This window comes from Hibiscus syriacus, unplaced genomic scaffold (assembly GCF_006381635.1).
Source record: "Hibiscus syriacus cultivar Baekdansim isolate YM2019G1 unplaced genomic scaffold, ASM638163v2 tig00112831_pilon, whole genome shotgun sequence".
NCBI classification, from domain to species: Eukaryota; Viridiplantae; Streptophyta; class Magnoliopsida; order Malvales; family Malvaceae; genus Hibiscus; species Hibiscus syriacus.
This window is the reverse complement of record NW_024063409.1, coordinates 3111-23009: the sequence shown is the minus strand read 5'-3', so window position 1 is coordinate 23009 and position 19899 is coordinate 3111. Positions and strand designations below refer to the sequence as shown.

Sequence of the window (19899 nt, the reverse complement as noted above, 5' to 3'; positions counted from 1 at the left end):
TCCGGGGAAAAAGTATTCGATTTGGGTAATTGTAGATCACCTTACGAAGACTGTGCATTTCATCCCGGTGCGAACGGATTTCTCTATGGAGAAACATGCGGAATTGTATTTCAAGGAGATAGTGCGACTACATGGTGTTCCAATCTCGATAGTTTCGGATAGAGATCCCATATTCACTTCGAGATTCTGGAAGTCTTTGCAAGGAGCTTTGGGTACCGGATTGAATTTTAGCACTGCGTTTCATCCTCAGACTGATGGTCAATCAGAGTGTAAAATTCTGATTCTAAAAGATATGTTGAGAGTGTGTGTGATTGATTTTGTTGGATATTGGGAAAGATATTGCCTCTTGTTTAATTTACTTATAATAACAATTACCAATCTAGCATCAAGATGGCACCGTATGAAGCATTATATGGAAAGAAGTTCAAAACCCCTCTCAATTAGTATGAGTTAAGGGATCGAGAAGTTCATGGTCCAGATTTGATTAAAGAAGTAGAAGAAAATGTTCAGGTGATTCAACACAATTTGAAAGTTGTCTCGGACAGACAAAAGTCATACGCCGATTTGAAAAGAAAAGAGATTGAATTTCAAGTAGGCGATAAGGTGTTTTTGAAGGTATCACCTTGGAAGAAAGTGTTTCGATCTGGACATAAAGGAAAACTGAGTCCTAGGTTCATTGTACCTTATGAAATTCTGCATAGAGTTGGACCTGTAGCCTATCAATTAGCATTGCCACCAGAGATGGAAAAGATTCACAATGTTTTCCATGTGTCTATGCTTCGGCGGTATCGATCTGATCCTGCGCACATCATAACTCTAGATGAAATAGAAGTTCAATCTGATTTAACATATGAGGAAGAACCAGTTCAGATTCTAGCTTTTGAGAATAAGTAGTAGTGGAATAAGATGATTCCACTAGTTAAGGTTCTTTAGAGGAACCATAAAGTAGAAGAAGCTACGTTGGAGCGTGAATAAGATATTAGGATGCAATATCCCCACCTTTTTGTGCAATGAAAATTTGAGGATGAATTTTCTTAAGAGGGAGATTTGTAAAAACCCAATTATCGAGTCAGTGACCAAATTGTAAGAACTTCTAAACTCAGTGTTTGAATTAGAATAAATATATAAACTTAATGATTTATAGTGGAATTTATGTGTAGGGATTAATGGAAATTTGGGTTTAATGAAGAGGGAAATATGGTCTTTTCTAAGGGGGGTTTATCTTTCTTTTTAATTAAAATGTGCATGTGGGTATGGGAAGGAAAGCAAATTAATTATGGAACCATTTCCTTATATTTTATTCTTCTACGTGAGACCCATCTTCAAGGTAAGATTTTGAAATTGTGGTTTTCCTTTAAGTTTTTGGTTTGTTAATGAAAGGTTGGGTATTATATAAGCTTAAAGAAACCTTATATAGCATTAAAACAACAAAATGAGTGTTTTAGACATGGATTTGTAAAATGGGTTTTTAGATTGTTTTATGTAGTGATTTAACGTAATTGATTTCCAGTCAGCTTGGCATTTTGAGTATCGATTCGAAAAGATTTGGATTAGACTTTAGTGAGGCAAAGGTGAGTGCAACTTCTCTTTTTGGTAATAGAATTGAGGAAGGCTTGCAAAAAGCCAACCTCCGTGTTTTCGATCGGAAACTTTATATTTATTTTATGTTATATTTTAATGTTTTATTCATTTTCCATTATACAAACTATGTTTTATGATTATATGTTATGGAAATGTGAACTCTGAATCATTGAATGTGAACAAACTCTATGAGAAAGAAACTATGTGAATAAGAAAGACTTTGAATAATGATTGAACATTATTATGTAATTAATAGCCCAAAGTATATGTATGAGGATTAGAGGTATAGTTGGCATGCCAAGAGTCGAGGGTCTTATGTGGTCCTTTGGGACAAATATGTGGTCCTCCGAGACAAATATGTGGCACTTTGGTGCAAATCTATGTGGTTCTTCGGGACAATTATGTGGCACTTCGGTGCAAATTTACAAGCTGTGGTGACAACATTAGTGCACAACCTCTAGTACTCATATACCTAGAGTTCTCAGTAGTATACCTACAAAGTGTAACTATTCATAGTATATCGTTGATATGAAAATAATGAAATCTCTTTGCAAAACATCCTGAATAAAACAAATAAGATTTCTATTAATAAGTTAGCACTATTAGTATTGCCTCACTAAATCATTGACTTAGCTTGTGTTTTCTCACGCGTAGGTTTGAAGAAAGCTGACGATTGATTTGGGTTGAGGATAGCATACACTTCTGAAGATCAGATCAGTACAAATTAAATGTAGATTTTTGCTAATTTTGTAAACTGTTGGCATGTATTATACGTTTAATTTGAAATGCTCTGGTCGATTTTGTAAACTTATATATTTTGTATTTTGTAAACTCTTACTTTTGGTTATCTATGTAAATTATTAAGATTTTATGTGAAATGATTTTCTATTTAGAATGGTATTATCTTCTTTATTTTGATTGGACTAATAAATTTTAAATTTATTCCTATTTGTGAATTTCTTATGTTTTGAAAAGTCAGATGTGATACCTCAGATTCGTATCCGGGTCAGGTACGGGTCAGGGGTGTTACAAATTGTTAGAGAGATATCTTTTGCTTTTAAAAAAACATATTTATAAACATTTAAATTTAGGTCAAAAATTTAAAATTTGTAAAATCAAAGCATTTGAAAAGTTTTATATCAATTGTTAGAGAGATATCATTTGCATTTAAAATCAATTTTGACCAAATTCATTAAGATTAACTAAAAATTATGAAAAATCATTAAAAATTTAAAATGTTCATCATAAAACTTTTTCAACACACATGAGATAAAAACAAAACATAGCCATTTAAGATCAAAACTCGTGCATGCTTAAAGAAACAAATGAACAACCAATTATGCAAAATTAAAAAGCTTTTAAGCTTAAAGGTTACCCATTCCTTTTTTAGTATGGCTAGAGCATCTTGATTATCTTCATCTTCATCACCATTTTCTCCCACACACCTACAAGAGACATTTAAGTAGATTTCGGTATCCAAATTGCTTTGGATCCTTGAACATTAGTTTCAATGCCCCTTGTTCCCTTAGGAATACATACTTGCCTAATTGTAAAAGATTTTCTTTTCTTTATGGGACAAGTATGTTCCAAATGACCATAAAAATGGAAATGTGAGCATTTTTCTATTTTTAAACATAATGAGTTGTTTTGAGAAATTAATTTTTTTTCTTTTGTTAAGCTCTCAAGCTTAACTTTCAAATCAAAATTTTCTTTTTCTATATCATTGATTTTGACTTTTGAAAGCTCTAAATTATTTTTAAAAAAATTTCATTTTGATTTTCAAAATCAACTTTTGCTTTCAAAACCAAATCATTTTCAATTTTAAGTTTTAAAATTAATTTCTTATATTTGAAATTCATGGTCTCATATTCCAAATACAACTCATTATAAGCATCTTGTAACTCATCAAAAGAATGTGAATTTAATTCATTTGAGTTAAAAGATACCATTGAATCTTTTTCGATGGCTATGAGGCATAGGTTGGCTACTTCATCTTCATCATTGGAGTCATCTTCATCATTCCAAGCCGCCACAAATGCCTTTTTCTTACTAGATCCCTTCTTCTTTAGGAGAGGACATTCATACTTGATATGCCCCGTTCTTTAACAATTGAAGCACACCGGGGGACTTTTTTTTAGTCGATTCATGTTTCACTTCCTTGGAAGACATGAACCTCTTGATATGCCATCTCTTCTTCTTCATCATAGTATTCATCCACCTCTTCATTTAAATCTTGATAATTCTCATTGGTGGGCTTGAAGGCAATGTCTACCTCATTCTTCTTCTTGTTTTTCTTTTCTTCATCTTCTTCCTCTTCCTTCACCATCAACTCATGAGTGAGAAGAGAACCAATCAACTCGTAGAGAGTGAGAGACTTTAGGTCTCTAGCTTTGATAATCATCGTCTTCTTCGATTGTCAAGACTTTGGAAGAGAGTATATCATATTCCTCAAAGCTTCTCATTAGAGATTACTTTCCCTTGAGATCGTTGAAAATCATAGAAAATCTATCCGTCATAGCTTTGATGTCTTCATCGGGTTTCATCTTGAAATTCTCGTAACTATGGTTGAGAAGACTTATCTTGGTTTCCCTCACTTCATCGGTTCCTTCATGAGTGAATTGGAGCTTATCCCATATCTCCTTTGCATTGGAACAAGAGTAGACTCTTCCATATTCATCTGGGCCTAATACATAAAAGAGAATGTGCATATTCTTAGCATTGAGTTGGACTTCTTCTTCTCTCCATCACTCCAATCGTCCATCTCGCTAGTTGGAATAGTGAAGCCTTTCATGATATAGTTCCAAGATCCTAGATCGTTGGCTTGAATGAAGAGCATCATCCTATTCTTCTAATAGACATAATTTTCTCCATTGAAGCAATGTGGCTTGTTGACCGGTTATGAATCTTCAATGTAATAGGCACCGGAGGTTGAAACCATTTATTTTTCAGTTGCGTCAGGAATCGGTAGTGCTTCTTCTAGGACCGTCTTAAAGTGGTTAAACCTTCTAATAAGTTAAGCTCTGGTACCAATTGTTAGGATCAAATAGGCTCAATTAAAACAATCGAAAAACGTGAAAGGGGGTGAATTGATAAAAAATTGTTTAGGGAGTAAGGAGAGTAAAAGATAAGACAATGAACACAAGGATTTATAGTGATTCGACTTATCAACCAAGTGTACCTCCACTACCTTAGCTCCTCACTAAGGATTTTCTAAAAAATTCTCTAATTTGTTCTTTCTTTTTAAAGGATTAAGAGATAACCTTTACAAACTCCTTATCTTTTTTACTTGCCTAAGATAGAACCAAAAACCCCTTTAAAAAAGGATAAAAGGAGTAAACAAAGAAACCTCTCTAAGGTAGGTGCTTACAAAATTAAGCTCACAAGAACAAAATATTTACAAGAAAATTGGAATAAAGAGTGAAAAAACTCTTCTCTTGTGTTTCAATGTTGGGATAGGTGTTCTAACCCTTCTTCAAGTGTCCTTAACTTTTATTTATATGTTGGAATGTTATTGTGGTCGTTTCTAGCCGTTGGGAGTGTTTTGGAGCCGTTGGGGATCAATTTTCGTGCAAAATAAAGCTTCCCAGAAAAGAGGGTATCGATACTCCTAAAGGGAGTATCAGTACTACCTTTGTTATTTTTAAATCAACTAGCCGTTACTATGTAAAGTAATATCGGTACCCCTTTGGGTATCGGTACCATTTTTGCATTCTGGAATTTGAGCAATGATGGTAGTATAAATACTACCTCGTGTGTATCGATACTTCCCTTACCTTTGGTATCGGTACCATATGAACAGTATCGATACTGCTTGTCCAGAAAAACGTTTTGTGCTCAATTCCAATCTTTAAGGAATTTGAATTATTTTTGAAAAACTTTGAAAGCTTTGAATAAATTCAATTCAAGTCCAAAAACATTTTGTCTTAATTGTTATATCAAAATATAGTTCAACAGGATGTATCAAGAAAACAACAAATTACTATTATTTTACGGTATGTTGGTAATTTCGGTCTAGTAAAGGAACGTTTTTAGCATTATTCATGTTCCTAATGCTTCAGCAATGACTTTAAAAGATGAAATATTTTCTGCTTTTTATCGTTATTGCTTTGGCATAAAGAATATTCAAGGCCAAGGTTATGACGGTGCAAGTAACATGCGAGGAAAGTGGAATGGGTTACAAGCATTAGTTAGTAATGAGTGTCATTTTGCTTACTACGTGCATTGTTTTGCCCATCGTTTACAGTTAGCACTAGTAGTTGTAGCGAAATAGGTCATACATGTTTACCAATTTTTTTTCAAGCTATCCTTTATTATCAATGTTGTTCTTGCATCATATAAGCGCATCGATTAACTAAAAATGCTTATTCTAACGAGATAAATCATTTAATTGAAGAAGAACAACTTGAAACTAGAACTAATTTAAATCAAACAAGTAATTTGTAGAGGGTAGGTGATACTCGTGGGGTTCTTACTTGAGATCAATTTTAAGCTTGATAAAAATGTTTAGTGCCACTTATATTGTTCTATATAAACTCATTGATGAAGGAAGTACATCTTCTGAGCGAGAAGAAGCGATGACAACTTTAGAGACTTTGACTTCCTTTGATATTGTCTTCATTTTACATTTTATGAAGAAAATATTAGAAATCACTTATTCACTTTCTCAATCATTACAACGAAAATCTCAAGATATTTTGGATTCACTACATCTTGTTGAGAGTTCAAAGATACTTTTGTAGAAATTTAGAGATGATGGATGGAATCATCTTTTTATGAAGTTTACCTCATTTTGTGAAAGTCGTAACATAGATATCCCAGATATGAGTTCTATTTATATAAAAAGAGGAGGTTGCGCTCGTCGCCAACAAGATCATTTTACAGTTGAACATCATTATCAAGTAGAATTTTTTTATGCTACAGTTGATGTTCAACTACAAGAGTTAAACAATAAATTTAATGAAAAGTCGATAGAGTTATTAACTCTTGATTGTGCTTTGGAGCCAAGAGACAAAGACAAATTTTTCAAGGTTGAAGACGTTTACAATCTTGTGAATAAATTTTATCCGAAGGATTTCACGGAAGTTGAAAAGAATGATTTATGAACATAATTGCGTCATTATTAGTTGAAGTTATCTTGGAATTCAGGTCTAAGAAAATTGTTGACAATCTCTGACCTAAGTCAGTGGTTGGTGGATACTAGGAAAGTGAACACTTATCCATGTATATTTTGAACGGTAAAACTTCTATTGACTCTCCAGTTTCTACAACAAGTGCTGAAAGAGCTTTTTTCTACAATGAATATAATCAAGACAACACTTCGCAACAAAATGGAGGATGAATTTTTTTAGAGTTGCATGCTTATCAACATTGAAAGAGATATTACAAGGAGCTTTAGTAACATCGCTCGTGGATGCATTTCGAAATTTGAAGGATTGACACATTTTATTGTAATTATGTGATAGTTATGTCTTTTGCATTTTTTAAATTATTATTTATTTTATTTTAATTTTTAATTTGTTATTTCATATAAGTATAAAAATATATACATATTTAATGTTATCATTTATATTTTTTAAAATAAACAAATAATAAAGATAAAATTATATATATAACTTAAAGATGTTAAAAAAATTCAACCTCGGTTTATATCTAGTTCTGAATCCGTCCTACATAGAAGAAGCAGATGGATCTAAGATGCAATCATGCATAGCCCACTCAATTCCAGATTACAAGTCACAATCTTCTCTTTTATAAATCCTACGATCTTGACTGAAGTTTTGTCGTCACCCCCTAATCTCTGTTTTATTTCTTGTACAAGATCGGGAGTAAAATAATTAATATAATAAAAGTCACTGCCAGCCGGTTTCAATCCTCTCGGTTTTCTCGTGAAAATCAAACCCCCCCCCCCCCCCTCCCCACCCCAAGTTAAAAAATGAGGAAAAAAAACGCGACAGTGAATTTTATTCTAAAAAACCTACATATAGAAGCCAGAAGACTGGGTTTCCTCAGAGAGAAGTAGAGAGGAAAATTAGATACAAAAAGTAGAGTTAATAATTCGTCGTAAGCGCTGGAAATGCCCTGCATCAAAGGCGGTTCCGGTTTACCGCCGATCCACTGTCTCTGTCACGTATACCCCCACTTATCTCTCTCTATCTCTGTCACCGCCTGAGTCTGGTACCTATTGGTCTTCATTTTTAAAATACTTCTTTAGGATATTACCTTTTATGTAAAACAAGTTTTATTACCGTCTCAGAGTTTTGATGTGAAAATTCTAGTCTGTTTTAAGAAATAAACAATACCCAGAAACCAAAACCCTAGCTTTATCTCTTCCACACTTGATTTTTCACAATCTAAGCCAATATCCCATTTAGCTGAATCCTGTGTTCTAGATTATGGCATTTGATCACAACGCTATACCAAAAGATCTGAGACCGTTGACTGTGGTTAGCTCTATAACTGAAGAGCCCCGCATTACCTCTACTAGTAATGTCGGTGGTAGAAACATTGAAGGGTTTTTTCCCAATCCATCTCTGGAGCCTGCAAGTCCTGGTACCGTGCATATCTTTTATCCAGCAACTATGGCTAATTCTGGTCTTGTAGGTTTGGGGTATGCAAATGCAGTGCCCTTGGCACCAGGTGCCCCTGCATGGAGGCCTCCCATGCCAATGCATATACCTGTGCCGGTGGGGCGCCCAAGTATGAATCCTGTTGTTGGGTTTGGCTATAATCCAAATTTGAGCAATATGGTTGTTGCTAATGCTGTGGATCAGTTTAGTAATGGTATGGTAGCTGGGCATGGTTCCAATCCTAGTTTGGGCAATAGAAACAGTGGGAATGGAAGTTATCAAATGAGTAATGATGTTAGGACAACAGGTCTTGCACCAAGTTCCAATATTGAAAATAGGGGTTGTGGCAATGGAAATGATCAGTTGCAGAATGAATTATTTGTTGGGTTTGCTCATAAACCAAATTCAGGACTCAGAAGCAATAGCAGCGGGGCTGATCAGGTGAGTGATGAGGGCGGAGGTGATTCGGTGTCAGGAAAAAAGGTTAAGATTTTGTGTAGTTTTGGGGGGAAGATACTACCTAGACCTAGTGATGGGGTGTTGAGATACGTTGGGGGCCAGACAAGGATTATTACTCTGAGGAGGGATGTGAGCTTTAATGAGTTTGTGCAAAAGATGGCGGATGCTTATGGGCAACCTGTGGTTATTAAGTACCAGCTTCCCGATGAGGATCTCGATGCATTGGTATCGATTTCATCCTTGGATGATCTTGATAATATGATGGATGAGTATGACAAAGCGGTTGAAAGGTCTTCAGATGGGTCAGCTAAGTTAAGGGTATTTTTGTTTTCAGCTTCCGAGCTTGATCCTTCTGGTATGGTTCAATTTGCGGATTTAATTGATGATGGGCAGAAATATGTTGAGGCAGTGAATGGAATTGTGCAAGGATCAGCTGGAGGCATCACACGGAAGGAGAGCTTAGCAAGTCTGGCTTCAACACGAAATTCTGATTTTAGTGGGAGTGAGGCTGTTGATAGCATTGGTACTGGTCAGGGGGATGTTAATGGGGCTCCATCAACAAGCATGTTGTCACCTGGAGGGAATTCAGCTACTTTTGTTGATACTGGTCCAAAAATAATGGTTGTGGATCCTAGTCCGGCTGTTTATGCAGATGGTGCTGTTCATTTGGGAATTCCAGTGGTAAAGTCTGCTCCTCCTCAAACATTGTCTTCTCAACATGAGGTTGAGTCAGAGAGGCTGATGCCCCTTACTTCGCCACCTCAACAAGTGATATATGATATGCCACAACACTATGCATCTACTTATATTGATCCTCGCCCTGAGGTTATTAACCATTCTGATCATGTGCATCTTGCACCTCAAATGGGGTCAAGTCCTATGTTGGTGGGCAAAACTGATTCTATATTTAACCAACAACATTTTTGTGATAATTCTTCTTCTCATCAGTTCATTCCTGCCGTGCACATGACAATGACTCCCTCCACTTCACATGTTGGTGTTAGACCAACAGTAGTTCAGCCACTGTTGCAACCCAAACAAATGCCGATGGAGAATGTTCAGCTTCCTGTTGATCAGAGACAAAATGTTTATCAGGCTCATATTCCAACCGAAATGGTTCCAGTAAGTCAGGGTTTGATGGATATGACAGGTGAGTTACAATCACAATATGTTTTGCCGACTCAATACCAGCTTAAACAGGATGTCCCGCGTACTGGGGCCATTGACATTCATGCTGCAGAACAGCCAGTGCCCAAAGCCTCAAGAGAATATCATGGCAATATTCCTGGTGTCCCCAAAGATGATATTGTAGACCCTAACCATCTGATTCCCATTGATGGGATGATGGGGATAACCAATGACCAAGGTAATTCACCTCTTTACAAAACCAGAAAAGATATCTTGGATGAGAGAACTCCACAAACAGCAGAGAGAGAGGTGCTTTTGGATAACATCTTTATCAAACAAATAGACTCCAATGAGATGTTTATTTTGGATAATGTAATAACACATACACAACCAAGAATTGAAGCGCAAAACTTGGGTTCTCTTGAAGTTCAATATGGGAACCCTCAATTTTCTGGTGTTCAGTCGGCACATAAAGTGGATGATGTGTTGGATTCCACAGATTCACTTTTTAGCAATCAAGATCCTTGGAATTTACAGCAAGATGCTCAATTTCCTCCTAGACCTAACAAGATTCAAACACATAGAGAGGGATTAGCTACTAAAGACCCTTTTGGAGAGAACAGGGCAGTAATCAATGGTGAATCTAAAACCCAATCGGAAGATGAAGTTTACCAGTCATTAAATCATTTGAACAAGGATTTCACTTCAGACAACACACAATCCACACAAGGTGAGGTATTTGATTTCTGTTTGCTACAGATGTTGGCATTTTTGCTTTATGCATAGAGTAAATGTTTATTGTCTTTGCCTTCACTTGTAAAGGCTCGGCTGAGGAACTCATCAAGAAAGAACTACAAGCTGTTGCTGAGGGAGTCGCTGCTTCTGTTTTCCAGTCATCTACCGCTTCCAATACCGACATACCAGAAACAACCGACAAATCTGGTTTTGAAGGCAATCAAGAGACTGATGTTTCAACTAGAAACATTGAAATACAGCATAAAGCTAAATTTGAGGTGTGCAATATAAGATCTCTTCATTCTTTATCTGTGTCTCTACAAGCAGATGAATTCCTTGGACTATCTTTAATGTTTTGTTTTCTTAATTCAGAAAATCAAGACCAAACAACCAGACAGAACAAATTTTGGTTTTCGAGTTTCAGATGGCATTGGTTGCTTGCAGGTTGAATAATTGTTTTTACGTGACGTCTGTGATTTTATGTCAACTCCTTTTTCCCATAAATTTAGCTTTATTCATTTTTCAGATTATAGAAAATATTGACCTTGAAGAGCTGCGAGAGCTCGGGTCTGGCACCTTTGGTACTGTTTATCATGGGAAGTGGCGGGGTACTGATGTTGCAATCAAACGGATCAATGATAGATGCTTTGCAGGGAAACCTTCTGAACAAGAACGCATGGTACGACTCTTTATTTTCTTTTTGCATGCTCTTATTTTCTCCATAGTAGTTCCACTATGAAATATCGCTCACTAACAACTTGTACTATGGAAAATGCATATGATAAGATTGATGATTTCTGGAATGAGGCAATTAAGCTTGCTGACTTGCACCACCCCAATGTTGTGGCTTTCTATGGAGTTGTTCTTGATGGTCCTGGTGGCTCTGTGGCAACTGTGACAGAATTTATGGTTAATGGTTCTCTAAGGACTGCTTTGCAGAAGAATGAGAGGTTCTAAAAGTTCTAGTTTTGTTTTCTGTACTGTATAAGCTTTCTTATGATTGTGTTTTGATTGAACATTTATCTGATTATAAATAGTTATTGGATGACCTGCTCTTTCCAGGAATCTTGATAAGCGTAAGAGACTTTTGATTGCCATGGATGTGGCTTTTGGAATGGAGTATTTGCATGGAAAGAATATAGTGCACTTTGATTTGAAGAGTGACAATTTACTTGTCAATCTTCGAGATCCCCATCGCCCGATATGCAAGGTTTGTGGTCGGGTCTAAGTTTTACTTGCATGCTATTCTGGTGCCAGTTCTATGGTGGAAAGCTTTTCATTATTTATTCCAAACATCCTTGGATGGAATTGGAAATTATATAGATTCACTCTGGGTATTAATTGGACATGTTTTCTTGGTTAGAGGAGGTTAAGTTGGCAAATTTAAAATAGTCTTAAATTCTCAAGGTGAGTAATTTTGTGACTGAGTTGGCTGATATGTTAGATATTCATATTATGTTGTGGGATTGAGGTTTCTGTGGGCATGTTTGGTTCAAGAGCAGAAGTCAGTATATAAGAACAGGACAGGGTCTTGAACGAATTCCTGAACTTTTTTAAGAGTAACCTCAATAATATGAATAACAGACTGATTTAGGTTTTAAACCTTGTTTCTTTCAAAGTAAAATTATGGGTTCTGGTATATATATATATATATATATATATTTTTATCAACTGTTAAAAGCTGGAGCAAGCCGAGTCTTAATGCCGAAAATGGGTGATTGTATGGTACTCTTGTTTATCTTAACTTGATACATGAAGGTTCCCTTTCATTTGCTTAGTGATTTTAATGATGATAACTTCAATTTCATTCCCAACCATTCTTCAGTTCTCATGCCAAGTTTTTCGGTACCAGGTTGGTGATTTGGGCCTTTCCAAGGTGAAATGTCAAACTCTGATCTCAGGTGGTGTCCGTGGAACCCTTCCGTGGATGGCTCCAGAACTTCTGAATGGAAGCAGCGGTCTTGTCTCAGAAAAGGTCTGTGATTGCACATTATTTGGTTCAATGCCCACTACCAATTCATTTCTTACATGCTAACTTCTGCCGCATATGATCATCTTAAGATTTCTGTTTTGGTATTTCCTGTAATTTAGGTTGATGTGTTCTCATTTGGTATTGTTATGTGGGAGCTTCTCACTGGAGAAGAACCATATTCAGACTTACATTATGGGGCAATTATTGGTAATTGCACTTTTTATGAATGTATTCTTTAATTCAATTGTTCAAACCATTGTATTTTGATGGCTCACATTTTTTCACTGAGCATTTGCCTTGAATTAAATTCATTCAGGTGGCATTGTAAGTAATACACTAAGGCCACCGGTTCCAGAATGCTGTGACCCGGAATGGAGATCATTGATGGAGAGATGCTGGTCACCCGAGCCATCAGACAGACCGAACTTCACCAAGATAGCAAATGAGTTACGCTCAATTGCAGCAAAAGTTCAACCAAAGGGACAAATCCCACAAAAATAAGCAGAAAGCTCCAGCCTCGGGCTTCAAATATGATTTTGGACAATCTGCTCATTGTTGAAATCCCTTGTTTCCTTTGCATTTGCTGGCAGTTGGAGGAATAATAGGTGGTCGTAAATGTGCTGCTGTTTGGCATGAACGTACACAGCACGGGAAGAGGAATGGAACTAAGTTTGTTATTATTATTTAATTATTTTACATATAGAAATTATATTTGGTTGATTTTGTTGACGTTGGACTTTCCATCTGATTGAAGTTTGTTTTTATATGCAATTTATATTGTTGGGGAATTATATGTTGAAAATTTGCATCGTCTGTAAACTTCCGTCCTAACAGAGTTGAGTTGTGCTTTTTGGCTTTTGTTGCTGATTCATTCATTTATCTACATGGAATCCATTTATTACACTTATATTATGGTTCTAAGTAAATTTAAAAAAAAAAATCATCTTGTTTCAACTCTATATTACAGTAGAATAATTGCATTTTTATTTATAAATATCTGATTCAACATTTTTCATGAATATGCAATAATATTGTTAAATCCATGGCATATTGATAGACCTTTTTCAGTGACTTTACCTGATGCTTTTGCAAGCTTCAACTTAAACCCTTAGTTCTGCACAAATTGAGCAAAGTCTTCTAGATATTAATGTTTGCAGCTGGAAACTTGATCAAAGTTTTGAATCAGTATTACATTAAATAAACAGTGACTTTACATGTATATATATGCATATGCATATTCATTCGAGTAGATAATTTAATCTAAGACAACATTGTTACACATATATCAGCGGATTCCAATACACCTAGAACTGACTGGTGCTCACCTCAAGCAATTTGTAAAGCTGAAAAGCTCGACCGAGGAATGCTGGCTATTCGCATTGCAACAGTTTCAAGCTTAAGTCCCATTACTATGAACAGATCGACAACAAAACGTGGAGTTAACTATTAAGAGTTTCTTTCTTTTTTTAATTTACACGAAGTGATCATGACAGGGTTAACCTGTGTTACTTATTTTCCAAACCGAAAGTAGCCAATGGTACTCGAGAAAAGCTCATCTCGATCGAGAACATAAACGCGACATAAGCAGTCTACATCTTACGCTTGCTCTTCAGAGAGGAAGAGGGGTTACTATGCCAGTTCCTTTTTCTCTGGTTTATGAACCAGTTGTTAATCTGATTTAAGTGCAAACCTGTTTCCTGCACTAATTTTGCTTTGTCTTCCTCCTGAAGCAACATTTTGAGGAGACACTTTTTTCATAAAAACAGTTGAAAACAACGTACTTGGATGATCAGAACTAGTAGGGAAACATAGCACACTCACAGTTGGGTAAGGCCACTTGGAATGTGACTGCCACCAAGCTCTTAAAAACAAGGTGGTATCCCCTGGTAGCTTTCCGGCTCGACTCTTACGCATAATTTCCTCTCTAACGTCCACAATTTTCTCCTTGTAACCCTAAATGACCAGATCATATTTAGCTGCGGTGTTACATGTCGAATGATTTTACTTTTAAGTTTGTAAAGTCATACCTGTTTCAGCTCGTGCTTCAGTTCTTGCCTAACTCGCTCCATTAATGATCTCTCGGTCTCGGTTGGGACCAGGGGGCCTAACCCCATGTTGTCAATCCCATCGAAACTTCCATTAAACAAGCTGGTATCACTATCTACAACCTCATCTTCTTCATCAGACATGATTGCACCAGTTCCTCACCTGGAGATACACCTGCTCATGCTTTTTACGTCAGCTCTATGTTTTTACCACTTCAATCTGCGGATAATGCAGTCATTTTACAAAACAATCAAAATAAATAGGGAAGGATTAAGTTCATTGTTATGACATACAGTAAGCATGAAAGCTGGATGCATGTATAATTCAAAGACTGAACCAACTTCTATGGCTTATCAATAGACGTTTTTGCTGTTCCTATTGAATTAATGCAGCAAGATCATAGTAATTACCGCTGCTCTGCCATGGTATCTAGTTTGGGCTCTGAGAGAGATTGGTTAACAATCTACAACTTATATAACTCGGTAAAATCTCTAGCGAAGTTCACTGGTAGAGAACTAGCAGAAACAATTAGCTGAACTCTGGACCAAGAGGAATGGTTGGCAAAAAGTTGATAAGCAAAACCAAGATATAACCGAAACGAATAACATTGCTCATGTGCAATATAATGATGCATCGACATGCTAATCCTACTTTATGCTATCCATTCCGGAAGCTGTTTACTGTAGGGACTTGCTTAAGATCCCAACAAGCCATAGCTGCTTCCATTGCATGAACACGAACACGTTGTTGCAATTGGTCTTTGAAGAAGCCAAGCAATAGAACATAATTTGCCTACATCAAAAGTAATAGGAAAAGAGAATGCTCAAACAGAAAAGATGCCGATGATTGCATATGATATGACAATATCATAATTTGTCATCTTTTTAAAATAGTAGTGGGTTCAGGCCATATTAACGAAGGTTTGATTTCACATTAATGATATATTTTTCTTGGAAAAATCTAACTCGAAAAACTTCTGAAGAAAGAATAAAGAACTATCCTTTTTCGTTTTAAGCCTTTTTAATTTTACATAATCTCTTTTGGCTGATACATAAAATACTAGTCCTACCATGCATAAAACATCCTAATACAAAAGGATTAGATTAGAAGTTTTAGCTGGTTAATCGGCACAAAAAATTCAGTGTAAAGTGTAACCAATGGATTATAACTAAACAAAGTGAAGAAAAATAACTAAAGCCAGTTGGTCAACGATGACCCAAATGAGAAAGATAATCAAGAACTCATCAAAAACACAAAGGATGATTCAGATCAGGAAACGAGAAGAGAAAAGGATTACCATGAAGTAATCGAGTTCTTCCTCAGCGGCAGCAGCTGAGGAGTACTTAGCCAACACTTGTTGAGAGCTAGCCATCTGAGCATCGATCTGACCAAGCAGGTCAACAGGCTTGGCAACACGTAGGCAGGCGACGTGAGCTTCCAACAACTGGTCGTACATGGGGTGCTTTGTTATCTCTTCCTTGCATTTGGCTCTTTCTCAGTGATCGAGGTCCGCAGCTGAGGGTTGGGAATCGTTTAGAGCAAGGGTTTGCATGTACTTGGTTTGGTCGGAGACAAAACCATCGAAAGTCATGTCGTGTTGATCAGAGAACTGGAAAGAGGCTTCAAGGGGGTTTGATGTTTAAAGAAGAAGAAGAAGAGGATAAGGAGTAGAAGAAATGAAATTAATGAAATAACTAAGAAAAAAAAAGGAAAGCGGGGTTGTCGGAAGATTGTGTAATAAAAGACAAAGTGAGGGGAGATCCATGATGATGATGATGATGCAGGAGGAACAAGAGGGACGACCATTGACGTTTCAGTTAAATTTTGGTATAATACCATAATATTTAATAGACTAATTACTTTAGTTCTTATTTTTATATAGTATTTTAACCATCAACATTTTATTTTAAGTTAAAAAGACCTCTATTTCATAACGTTATTCGTGTGTTAACTAATAATTTTCATTTATAGAGTGAATTTTCCTCCTAAAGTGAAATATTGGGACCATAATCTTTTACCTCTTAATTTTTATAGTCTGGTTGCGTCGTCTTCTACCTCTTATGTTTCATCATTTTTAACTCATAATCTTTTTACTCTAAATTCACTGATACAAGAAAAACAATCGTATATGATTTTTTTTAAATAGCTGGTAATAACTGAACAATAGAACAACAAACAATTAGAACCATACACAACGGAAAAATAAATCTTCTAAATGACTAAAATTAAACCAGTTATAAAAACTAAACGACTCGGAGTGCACCAAAGTGCATATAAAGATAAATCCGAGGAAAGAATAGTTTAGAGAAGTTTCAACCAAAGCCATGAAGACACACAGGAAACTAGGGAATAGGCAATCTCTCCCTATCCACCTCTACAACCAACGTCGCACCAGAGGAAGCTTCTTCAATCCAGTATCTTGGGCTCTTTGAATTCGACCTTCTCGAGCAAGCACATGGACAACGTTATATATTAACCTCACGACGGAAAAATTAATATATTATATATAAACAAGGCAAAATTCCTCGCATAATGTTGTGAGAAAAAAAGTCCTTACATAGTGTCTCCTACTAATTATTTATTGAAATAGGACAATTGTTACAATACAAGTGTAGACATATGAATTTCATATTACAAGGCCTACATGTTGGCCCAACAATGAGCCAAGCCCAAATCCCATACAGAACCGGTTCCACGTAGGGTTGTTTGAAACCCTAATCTCCTATCTCATTCAGCCGCGTCGCATCACCCATCCCAGCCGAGGACTCCCTGCCGTGCACGCCTCTCCAACAATCCTAGAAACGTCCGGCAACCGAGACTCATGTTCATCACCAACAACCCAACATTAGACTTCTATTAGGATTCAAAATGTAATCTAAAAACATGCTTTTCTTTTATTATAAATAAGTGTAAAGCAACACCATTGGGGGACATTCGGATTACACGAAATAAAAGCAGAAATTCCAAGCAAAATTAGAGCAAAACCAGAACGTTTTTGAGAAGAACAAAAGGTAAAGCTTGTACCTTTTTTTTCATTTTGATACTTGCAGGCGTTCGTTTTGTTATTCTTGATTCGGAAAACCACCAAAGGAAACGTTTTGGCCGATGAACATAAGGGGTAAACCGAAGATCTTCTCCCTTAGATCCACGGTTCCCCGAGGCCCGATTTAGAAAAGACTTTGATTTTTGAAACGAGGGTAAAACGATCTTTCGAATGTCCAAAAAAAATAAGGTTTTGCCGCCGTGAACGCGGCGGCGAGGCGGTGCTAAGGTGGCCAGAATCTGGGTTCATGCGAGAACCCAACCATGTTCTTATTTTTAAAGAACATACGAGAGAAATGTTGAGAGAGAGGGAGTGACTCGGCTAGGGAAGAAGAGAAAATGAATTTTTAAACAAATTTTTGGCTTTTACACACAACCCATACCCGACCAGTTAACCCGCATGTTGACCCGACCCAGTCTTCTGACCCGCATGTTTTTACGTATTTAAGGGTAAATCCCTTTTTGGACCCCTATTGTTTTAATTCTTCCATTATCGCCCTAACCTCTCTTAAAATTGATCCCCAACTCTGTATTCATTCAATTCGGTCCCCATGTTTTTTTTATTTCTTAATTTAAATGTTGTTTATTAGCATTTATATTTAATTATATAGTTTTATTATTTATTTTCTTATTTATTTTTTTTCTTGATCTATACCATTCGGTATTTTAATATATATACATGTTTATATTCTATATTACTACTATATTATTATTATCTATATGTACTTTTAATATTTTATACTATACTTTAGTTATTTGTCACTTGATTATTTTTATTATTTTTATAAGTCATTATATATTTGTATATTTATAACTAATATCATTTTTTAAACTACTTATGTATATAAATATATTATTATTATTTCTTTGCTTTTCTTCTTTATCTTATTTATTTATTCACTTTTCCCTTTTTATTTCCTTTATCTTTGATCTATTTGCTTATGCTTATTTATTTATTTATGTATATTGTCTTTGCTCTTTTTATCTTGTTTTATTCTTTTCCTCTTTATTTATTTTCTTTATGTTATTCGTTTTATTCACTCTGACACATTCACTTTTAAAGGGTACAACTTTCGAATCAATCTACGGTAAGTAATTCGGAACGATATTTTACCTTCTAATTTAAACTTATATCTTTCTTAATTAAGACAACTGGCAATTATAGAGTACCGAAAGGGCAGTTCAAGGGTGCTAACCCTTCCTTGACTGTAACCGACTCCCGAATCTGACATATCTTTGGTAAGACGCAGATCAGGTAAGAAATAAGGTACCCGATTAACCTATTTATTTTCAAATAAATAATCGGTGGCGACTCCAATCCTATTTTTCAAGTCGAAGCCCAATTCTGGGGCCCAACCGAAAGATGGTTGCGACAGCTTGGCGACTCCACTGGGAACACAGGTAAGTGAGTCAGGCTAAGGTAATTTCCAGTTGTCTTTTTAACGAAAAGGGTAAGTTTAAATTTTAAGGTAACATTTCGATCCTTATTACTTACATTTGATTATATTTTTTTGAGTAAATAGTTGAACTGACCGTTTTCTAGTGATTTCAGCTTTCCAAACTTTTTCATTCAAGGCTCTAAACCCGAGCTCCGAACCCGTTTTAAGTGGGGGTGAAAGCGACGCATTCGTGTGAATTTATTCACCGCATATGCCTAGCAAGTAGCCTTCGGGATTCATATACCTTATGTCGTGTGAATTTATTCTCCGCATAGACATAAGGGAATGTGTCCTCTCGAGTTTAACTTAGTCCATACAAGCCTGTGATGGGTTTAGGACTAAGGGTCTGGTAAGTCCAAGGGGGCACCGGCAATGAGAACTCGGGTACCGATTTTAGAACCTAAACCGGGAGACTTTGAAGAATTAGAGCCTACCCCTAAACCACATTCCAAAACCTAGAATATTTTTACCCTAACTATGTTTTTTTTTGTCTTTTTACTTTTCTTCCTTTCGTCATTTATTATTTATTTATTTTCCTATTTTACTAACTTTTTCTACCTTTGTGTTTTATTTTCAAAGCATTTGCATCATAACAAGAGGTCATTGATCCCTAAAAGGTGTTTGTTACACAAAATAATCTGAATTAATGGATAAAGGTGTTGTAATACAGAGATTAAAAACCCTGAGGTACGACTATGGTCCGAGAAGACTCAGAAAGAAAGGGAGACAGTCTTCAAGAAAGCTATGTGTCAGAATTGGTTAGCTACGCCTCTATTAGCCTGAAGCAGAACGACGTGCAAGAGCTTCGGGACATCTGGGACAGTTGGAAGAATGATCAGAAACAGAAGTTCAGCCAACGATACGGTGACATTGCATTATTGCTTCATATCAAGATTGATGAGCCTTTGATCAGAGCCTTGGTTCAGTTCTG

General features: G+C 36.0%; 1 protein-coding gene and 1 pseudogene across 1 annotated transcript; one reads left to right on the top strand and one right to left on the bottom strand.

Annotated features, from left to right (window-relative positions):
* Window positions 1-7639: 7639 nt before the first annotated feature.
* Window positions 7640-13225, top strand: LOC120183852. Its single transcript, XM_039188460.1, has 10 exons — window positions 7640-7755; window positions 7953-10464; window positions 10557-10747; window positions 10842-10913; window positions 10996-11148; window positions 11256-11419; window positions 11532-11679; window positions 12322-12444; window positions 12561-12648; window positions 12758-13225. Exons 2-10 carry the CDS (start codon window positions 7974-7976, stop codon window positions 12940-12942), a joined length of 3615 nt encoding a protein of 1204 aa, XP_039044391.1. The 5' UTR covers window positions 7640-7755; window positions 7953-7973; the 3' UTR covers window positions 12943-13225.
* A 683-nt stretch (window positions 13226-13908) lies between these two features.
* Window positions 13909-16159, bottom strand: LOC120183851 (annotated as a pseudogene).
* Window positions 16160-19899: the final 3740 nt, after the last annotated feature.

What these genes read in the sequence shown, in the direction of transcription:
- LOC120183852 (XM_039188460.1), top strand. Translation starts at nt 7,974, where the DNA reads ATGGCATTTGATCACAACGCTATACCAAAAGATCTGAGACCGTTGACT. An exon ending in AGCATAAAGCTAAATTTGAG is followed by an intron (nt 10,748 to 10,841) that starts GTGTGCAATATA and finishes TTCTTAATTCAG; the next exon opens with AAAATCAAGACCAAACAACC. An exon ending in CCCATCGCCCGATATGCAAG is followed by an intron (nt 11,680 to 12,321) that starts GTTTGTGGTCGG and finishes TTTCGGTACCAG; the next exon opens with GTTGGTGATTTGGGCCTTTC.